General features: G+C 36.0%; 1 protein-coding gene across 1 annotated transcript in view; it reads left to right on the top strand.

Annotated features, from left to right (window-relative positions):
* LOC110462201 (putative all-trans-retinol 13,14-reductase) overlaps window positions 1–9467 on the top strand; it is a 27160-nt gene extending 17693 nt beyond the window's left edge. The window contains exons 6-12 of the mRNA XM_021516047.1: window positions 534–731; window positions 1807–1926; window positions 2286–2406; window positions 4184–4314; window positions 5188–5354; window positions 7175–7334; window positions 8181–9467. Of these exons, the coding sequence (XP_021371722.1) occupies window positions 534–731; window positions 1807–1926; window positions 2286–2406; window positions 4184–4314; window positions 5188–5354; window positions 7175–7334; window positions 8181–8332 (1049 nt within the window). The 3' untranslated portion in view covers window positions 8333–9467. The remainder of the gene's footprint in view (window positions 1–533; window positions 732–1806; window positions 1927–2285; window positions 2407–4183; window positions 4315–5187; window positions 5355–7174; window positions 7335–8180) is intronic.
* Window positions 9468–9756: the final 289 nt, after the last annotated feature.

Here is a 9756-nt window from a genome sequence, read left to right as displayed (position 1 = left end):
TAACTCAGATTAATATTTTCTTCAGACCCAATACTTAGAAAAGTGGGTATATGAAATGAGTATGGTTAACATGAAATGTGTATGGTTAACATGAAATGAGTATGGTTAACATGAAATGTGTATGGAATGTTTAGGATGAGAGTACAGTGAAGTATGTTATAGTCTCCCAAATATTGTCATGTGTATGTGCTTTGAAAAACTGAATAAAAATATAAATTAAAAAAAAAAAAATTGCTGGGCATGAAAAATCTAATGCAGATATTATACAAGGATTGGCCTTGGGGTCTGGCCCATTCCCCTGGATCTTATTTGGAGAATATTTTGCCATGATTGCTTAGATATCCAGGTGAGTGATACAGGTCCTCTAGGCCTCTTGTATTAATTAATCTGAAAATTCTCTATCTTCAGAATATGTCATGTAGTCGTGATAAAAAGTGTTATGCTGAATTACTTTTATGAGAAAAAGATAAGTATTTGGTTTGATTTTCTGAATATTTTAAACTTACATTAATCTACATTATTTGCTGTTACAGGTGTGGCCCCATCCAAGTCCCCCTTTGGGCTACAGGCTACCTTGCTGAACCACTACATGGGTGGAGCGTACTACATCAGAGGTGGACCTAGTGAGATTGCACTACATGCCATTCCTGTCATAGAGAAGACTGGCGGGCGCGTTCTCGTCAACGCGTTGGTCAATAAGATCATCCTCAATCAAAAGGGCAGGGCTATAGGTAAGATAATGTAAGATTGGTATGCAACACTTTTTTCCTCAATCAAAAGGGCAGGGCTATAGGTAAGATAATGTAAGATTGGCATGCAACACTTTTTTCCTCAATCAAAAGGGCAGGGCTATTGGTAAGATAATGTAAGATTGGAGTGCAACACTCTTGTCCTCAATGAAAAGGGCAGGGCTATAGGTAAGATAATGTAAGATTGGAGTGCAACACTCTTGTCCTCAATCAAAAGGGCATGGCTATAGGGGTTACTGTAGTGACCTTGACATTTGGACACGATCAACAGTAAAGCTTGACCTGCAAGTTCGGTAGAAAGTGAAGGTCAAATTCTAAGATCAAGTTGAAACACAGCAGCAAGATAGGTAGTATGTTAGAATTGCTATGGCAACAGTGAACCTTGACATTCAGACATACGGTACAGGTCAAGTAGAGGTCAATTGAAATGTGACCAGTATTATTGTCATCTACAACCAAGGCTGGGTTATAGATTTACTATGATTTAGGTAGTGACCTTGACATTAAAGCAAGGTCAAATATTTAAAGTGTATTACAACCACGGTAAAGTTTTGTTGATACTCTTGGTATGTGTATTTACCCAATCACCCCTAAAGTCACATTTGAACCTTACCAAATCAAAGACTGGGCTAGTCCAGTTTATGTATGTAGGGGTGAATGAGTTAATAAATGTGGCAAAAACGCCTTGATATTTAAGCAGAGTCAAAAATAAAGGGGCTCGTTCATTTATGCAGAACAACCGATGTGTCTGTTTTTAAATGGAACATTTTCGGTACAAGCCCTAGCGGACCTCCAAATGTTTATGCAGGCCGTGTAAGGCTTTATCTAGGCTCGCCTGAATGCAGCATCTGATTACTAGGTCCAGCCTATTTCATAAACAAATAATCCTGGTCCATCCGGTTTAACTGTTTAGATCACGATAAACAAAAGCGGCCCTGGTTTATAGTTGCTATGCCAACAATGAGTGCAAAGTTTTGGGGTCTGTTAAATAAGGATGACATACATGACCACACAGTATTAATAACGATCAGTGATATCAGATGTGGTTCTGTTACAGGTGTGGAGGTGAAGACAGGGGATGGATCTGCACAGATATTCGCGAAACGTATCATCTCTGACGCCGGAGTATCCAATACCTTTAAGAAGTTACTACCAACGGAAGTGGCACAGAAGTCAAGTAAGCAAGATTTAACATTACTAATAACCACCTTATATTGATATGTGATATTCTAAGAAATAATTTTGAATGTGAACTTTGAACTTATAAGTGAACTGAGTTTTTATGAGGTGAAAAGTCCTAGTTAAGTAAGCAAGTTGTCACATTACCAAAACGGCTTTGAGGAAGAGATTCCTTTTTTGTTTTCATAACAAGAGAATAGCATGAACAATAAAACCAGTTATCATTATCTCCTGTCATAGTTAAAAGTAGATTCACAGCTAATGAGTATTTTAAATAATATTTAATATTGGAAATTTGATTTACATGAGAAATAGTATTATTTTTATCTTATTTGACATTCATTGCTGTGTTTCCAGAGATCTACCCAACAATTAAGAGTGTGGGGAACAGTCTCTCCTACATGTCTGTGTTTATTGGAATGGATGGTTCGCAGGAGGAACTCGGTATCAAGGGACAAAACATGTGGTGCTTCAACAGGTAGAGCACAGGGACCAGGTTCTACACCCTCACATCCAACAAATTAGATAACACAGGGGCCAGGTTCTACACGTTCACGTCCAACAAATAATATACAGCACAGGGGCAACTTTCTACACCTTCAACTCCCACAAATAATATACAGCACAGGGACCAGGTTCTACAACATCATCTCCCACAAATAATATACAACACAGGGGTCAGGTTCTACACCCTCATCTCCCACAAATAATATACAGTACAGGGGCCAGGTTCTAAACTTTCACCTCCCACAAATATTTTACAACACAGGGGCCAGGTTCTACACCCTCATCTTCCACAAATATTATACAACACAGGGGCCAGGTTCTACACCCTCATCTCCCACAAATAATATACAGCACGGGGACCAGGTTCTACACCCTCATCTTCAACAAACAACATACAACACAGGGGCCAGGTTCTACACCCTCATTTCCTACAAATAATATGCAACACAGGGACCAGGTTCTACACCCTCATCTCCCTCAAATAATATACAACACAGGGGTCAGGTTCTACACCCTCATCTCCAACAAATAATATACAGTACAGGGGTCAGGTTCTTCACCCTAATCTCCCACAAATAATATACAGTACAGGGGCCAGGTTCTACACCCTCATCTCCCACAAATAATATACTTTACAGGGGCCAGGTTCTCCACCCTCACCTCCCACAAATAATATACAGTACAGGGGTCAGGTTCTTCACCCTAATCTCCCACAAATAATATACAGTACAGGGGCCAGGTTCTTCACCCTCATCTCCCACAAATAATATACAGTACAGGGGTCAGGTTCTACACCCTCATCTCCCACAAATAATATACTTTACAGGGGCCAGGTTCTTCACCCTCATCTCCCACAAATAATATACAGTACAGGGGTCAGGTTCTACACCCTCATCTCCCACAAATAATATACAGTACAGGGGTCAGGTTCTTCACCCTCATCTCCCACAAATAATATACAGTACAGGGGTCAGGTTCTACACCCTCATCTCCCACAAATAATATACAGTACAGGGGCCAGGTTATACACCCTCATCTCCCACAAATAATATACAGTACAGGGGCCAGGTTATACACCCTCATCTTCCACAAATACCGGTAATATACAGAACAGGGGTCAGGGTCTAATATGCCATCTTCCTATCACCATGAAAGCAATCATACTTTTGTAGAATGCATTTTATAGGGACTGGTATAGTGTATATTCTGTAAAATGAAAGATATGTTGTGTAGGATAAAGGGTACTTTAAATGTTGAAATGATTGCCTTGTGAGTCTTTAAATTTATTGCTTTGTAAAAAAAAATGCATTAACAATGGTTCTGAAATCTATATACATGTTCCTATAAGCTGTTTATAAAATATTCATATGTTGATATTTCAATTCTGGTTAACTCAACTAACATGTGAACTTCTACATTGCAAAAATGTCCACATTTACAAAATAGCATAAAGGGTATCTTGTGCTGCATAGTTATATTTTGTAGTGCCTAGGGCAGGATTTGTAAACTTTGAGATATTAGTTCAGAAAATAAGGAAGTGTAATGAATGCCATCATGGATTTCATCAGTTTTACTTTTGAGTTTGATCGAGTTACATTATTTTTCATCAATTCCCAATATTTCCAAATCTTAGGATTCTTTTCCAAGATTAAAATCTTTAAAAAAGTGTAGGTACATTTGAAACAAACCACAATTATTATCTCATTGCAACAAGTATTTCATTCAACGTAAAAACCACTTATGTGCAGGAGTGACCAGGAGAAGGCGATGTATGAGTGGCTGGATCTGTCTGTAGAAGACGCGGCCGTCTCCGAGGTCCCGCTGATGTTTGTCTCCTTCCCCTCCGCCAAGGACCCTACCTGGGCTAAGCGCTTCCCAAGTAAGGACAAATACAATAATCTATAAAATACCAAATCAAAAGATAGGCATGTTTAATTTTAAAGTTTACCTCAGAACCTCTTTTATATACATGTCTATATATTCTCAGAAATTAAACACAAACACACACCTTTAATTGTTTTTACGTTTCTAGTGATTAAAACATTTGAACAAATTTAGATGTGTATTCTTTGATCCAACGCTAACTATACAAGCTGGATATATATATAGTCTTATGAAATTAAACAGCCAAATGGATATAAAAAACAACAAATTATCTACAATTCAAAATAAATCACAACTCTAGAAAAGTTGTAAGTATTCCAAAGTAAGTGCAAACATTTGCATACATACATTGTAAAACAAAATACTTTTGTTAACTTTATATGGAATTTAGAATTTCTTAAAAGTAGATGACTAAGAGTGTTTCATTATACTACAAATAAAAAACTACGCTCTTTCCCATTAATTATTAGGGCCTTGCATCGTGATGCAGATGCCCTATAGTTGTCAGCTTGTCCATCTGTCTGTCAATTTTTGCTTTTCATAAAGTACATTGTGTATTTATGATTAGATGTCCACCTAATTTGGTGTTTGGCTTCATATCTTGAGTGAAGAGTTATTGGCTTTTGAATGCAAAAATTTAATCGGCTCCTTGGAAGATCTTGGAGTTTAAACCTTCAAGATAATTACTTTAGAACAATGTTCAAGCATAGACAGTACCTTTTGTGCAGTTGCTTCTTAGCCGGGCCTTTCCTCGACATTGGTCTAGTTGTTTTTTGTAAACCCTCCAAATGTATTGTAATCAATGACAAAAAGGAAGAAAACAGAGTCAATGCCTGATTCTACATTTGTACTGACAATGATTTTCCAGATAAGAGTACATGCCTGATCATAACTGTGGGAAGATATGAGTGGTTTGCACGCTGGGACGCTGATAAGGTGAAGCACCGCAGTGACGAGTACGAGGGACTGAAGAATCGCATGGGAAGACAGATGTGGAATCAGCTCACCCTGATTTGTCCTAAGTTGGAGGGAAGGGTGAGTTAAATATGTAACTAGCTAGCTATGAGATCTAAAACATTTGACAATATTTAAGCCACTTGTGTGCTGGCAAGGGTGTATTATTTGATAGCCTGCAGAAAGATTTTGAAAAATTCTAGTAAAATTTTAATTGTATCCCCCACTTTCACTGAAACCGAGGATATTAATTTGGGTTTGTCTATCTGTCTGTCACGTTTCGTTTCCGTGCAATAACTGCAACAAATGTTAACTGATTTTCTTCAAACTTGGTAACAGGTTAAACTGCCTTAAGGGCTCAGCCAAGTTTGATGACCACTTTCAACAGACTTTATTTGCCGGAGTTATGGCCCCTTGAATAACGAAAAAGTCATTATCTGCAGTTTCCGTGCAATAACTGCAACAAATGTGAACCAATTTTCTTCAAACTTATTAACAGGGTTTAATGCCTTAATGGCTCGGCCAAGTTCGATGACTACTTAAATCAGACTCCATTTAGTGGAGTTATGGCCCCTTGATTAACGAAAAACGTCATTATCTGCAGTTTCTGCTTAATAACTCTAGCAAATATTAGTTCCTTCAAACTTGATGACAATGTTTGTGTTCCTCTGTCTTACCACCCATCTCGGGCACTCTTTGGATTTTCGTGTGATAATTGCTGTAGATATTGTGCAGATATTTTAACCAAATCCTGTATGCACATCCGACTCATGCTAAGTTTGCGAACCGATGTGATTTGTGCATATTTACGGATAATTAATGAGGTTAGTAAATTCTGATGGATTAAACGATTAATTTACACTGTAATACCTACATGTTCAATAAAAAGTCTAAATTCTGTATAAGGCTTTTTTTCTTTCTTTGAGTTTCAAGCTATACATTATGTCTCAACAGCACGATACTCACATGTTTAAACCTAACCTCAATAATGTTTACCTATAATATGTCCTGCAAGCGGGGAATATAAATTCCACGAATTCGCTTGTCATAGTTACTTTTGAAAATTTGTATAAGCCCTGACATGAAACCTTCTAGCTCCAGTTGTCACGTTAGTGGAGTTGTACACCCCTGATGGGTAGACAAATGTTGGCAAATGTTGGCAAAATTATCTTGTCATTTTTGGATCTGTGCTCTTTGCATGAAAAATAAAAATAACATAATGAGCAATTACAGAGATATCTTCAGAATACTTCAACCGATTTGTTTAAAAATGTGATAATTTAACTCATTCACCCCTGAAGACACATTTGAACTCTTCCAATTCAAAGGTCGGAATAGTTCATTATTAGATTTCAGGTTACCGGATTTACAAGTCACAACTGTGGACAACAAACATATTAATTCATGGACTTTTCCAATGGTCGTTGTTTGTAACCCTGATTTATGTTTTGAGTTTCTTTTTCCTGCACTACATTGAATTCCTTTAGTCTAGTACAGAAAACATTAACTTTATCCATAGAAATCTTGTTTTGTAGGCTACCTTGCAAACTTAATGTTAAAATGCATAATTCATTTAATATCAAAGTTTTACTTTATACACAATGTACTATGAAATGTGTTGTAAAGTTTTAATACTGACTGGTCCCTTCGTCAAGCTATGACTGAGCAAGGGATTTGTATTGTTTTACCGATACAACGATGTGACGAAATTGTATATATCATATGTCACTTGACAAAGGGACCAGTCGATCTTGAAAGATATGTGTATAAAATAAAAATTTGATATTACATATTTCCAAACTGATGAATCTTATTGAAAGCATCATTCTTTTGTTATAAAACTGATGCCTTTGATTTTGAGGAAAGAACAAATATTTATTTTCTGTTTCTTTCATTGTTAGGATGACTACTTCGAGGTAGGCTCCCCTCTCAGTAACAAATACTACCTCGGGTTTGACGAGGGTGAAATGTATGGACTGGACCATACCATCAACAAATTCCTCCCAGCTGCTGCCATCCAACTCCGTCCCAAGACTGACATTCCAGGGCTCTATCTGACAGGTATGCTCGGATGAACCACCGAACCTATATCCTAAACAAGTCACACTTGTTTCACTCAATCTGTCTTTCTGACCAACTGACTGTCTGTCTTGTATCTTGTAACTTTTCTTTGTAAAATCTTTGTTATACCTTTGTGTTGTTACTTCCAGACAAAACCTCTTTGCTACTATAAACCTTTCTTTGATACTATAAACCTTTCTTTGTTACTATAAACCTTTATTTGTTACTTCCACTTTGTTACTATAAACCTTTATTTGTTACCTCCACTTTGTAACTATAAACCTTTGTTACCTCTTGTTACTATAAACCTTTATATGTTACTATAAACCTTTATTTGTTTCCTCCACTTTGTTACTATAAACCTTTCTTTGATACTATAAACTTTTCTTTGATACTATAAACCTTTATTTGTTACTTCCACTTTGAGACTATAAATCTTAATTTGTTACCTCCTTTTTGTTACTATAAACCTTTATTTGTTACCTCCACTTTGTCACTATAATATTTCTTTTCCACTTTGTTACTATAAACCTTTGTGTTGTTACCTCAGACAAGAATTAATGTTACTATATACCCACTTTGTAATTTCCAGACAAGCACCCTGTTACTATAAACCTTTGTGTTGTTACCTCCATACAAGAACTCTATGTCACTATTTACCCACTTTGTTACTTCCAGACGAGCACCCTGTTTCTATTAATCAACTTTTGTTACTTTCGGACAAAAACTCTGTTACTATAAACCTTTGTGTTGTCACCTGAGATAAGAATTCATGTTACTTTTAATCCAGTTTGTTACCGCCAGACAATGACATTATGTTACTATAAATATTTTTGTAACTTTCAGGTCAGGACATCTTGGTTTGTGGTTTCAGCGGTGCTTTGTATGGAGGCATGTTGTGTGCCTCCTCCATTCTCAATCGTAACCTCTACAACGACCTTACCAAGGTCGTCAAGGAGGTCAAGGCAGCTATTAAGGAGGGCAAGAAGACAGCTTAGGAATTTTGTATATATGTAGTTAGTTAAGTCTTCATAAAACACCAAATAATACGCAAGGAATCGTTGAACCAAAGCCTTGGTAAAATTATTATACCTGTATAAGATATTTCTAATTTAATTCCATAGTTATACATTTACACAAAAAATCCTATTAATTTCTACAGTAAAGTTATGCAGTGTGTTTTAAGTCTCTTCGAAAGCTGAACTGTTGATCAGTATAAAATAATGAAATGTTGACGAGCAATGAACTGTTGGACCAATGTGGCCTGGATATCAGTGTGTGGGAGGATCTTAATGTGGGAGGATCTTAATGGTGGAGGAAAAGGAAGTACTCGGAGAAAACCCATGTGGTCAGGTAGGTGACCCCATACCATTTATGTCCAACCGGGGAATCGAATCACGCTTACGGCCACCTTGATGAAAGGCGAGTGTGTGGTCCACTGTGCCATCTGACCCCCCACTCGGCATATGTTTTGTTAGACCCCCTGAGTCAGGAAGACCAAGTCTGTTATATGTAATAGGAAGTTAATGGTTTCTCATTGAAAATTAAATGTCACTTGAAAGGTTGTGCTGCATATATGTGAAGAATATAAAAATCATCTCACCCTCATAAAATATCTTTGATATCCAATGGGATACCATTAAACTCCTCTATATACTGTAAATTTACATATTTTAGTGGTATTCTTTTTTTTTCTCGTGCTTTAAACATGGCACTAATTTATTATAGTGCTAATTGATGCTTAAATAATTTTCTATTGTACATACTATGAGTGCACCAATTCATCAATGTGCTAGTTTATTAAAATTTGATAATACAGTGTGTGCTAAAATTTGTATCCATTAAAATTAGTAATCTTACGGTAAATTATAATACATTATAAATTCTGAGGAAAAAAATTGCCAAATTGAATAAACAAGTTTAAACTTACTGAAAATGCCTTGAAAAATAATCAAAAAAGCTATTTGTTTATTTTTGTGTAAAATGTTGTTTTGTATAATATGTAACACAGTTTAATTTCCATGACAACAAGTGAAAAGGAAAAGGTTTTTCATATTAATAACAAGTTGTTTTGAATTGTAAATCACTAATATTTAATAATCATTCCACAATAACATTAATCATATATTTAAATGAGAGATATATATTTGTCAATTTATTTACATTTGAACAAATTTAGATTGTTGTTAAAGTATAGTTTTGAAGAAAAAAAGCGAATTTGATGAATGATGAAAGCGAAAAAAAAACCCATTCTCATTTAATGGAAAAAATATTTTTTTTGTTGTTATTTTTTGTACTATGAGGTATGAACAGTTGGGAAATATTTCTCTGGATGTGTATGGTGTATTATTTATGATAAACATTCAACTTATTGATATTACCGTACTTTGGGATGATTTGGTTGTGGTATTATTTTGGTTTA

This window comes from Mizuhopecten yessoensis, unplaced genomic scaffold (genome assembly GCF_002113885.1).
Source record: "Mizuhopecten yessoensis strain PY_sf001 unplaced genomic scaffold, ASM211388v2 scaffold10759, whole genome shotgun sequence".
Classification (NCBI taxonomy): Eukaryota; Metazoa; Mollusca; class Bivalvia; order Pectinida; family Pectinidae; genus Mizuhopecten; species Mizuhopecten yessoensis.
The sequence above is the reverse complement of the archived record's forward strand: the minus strand, read 5'-3'. Positions and strand labels throughout refer to the sequence as shown.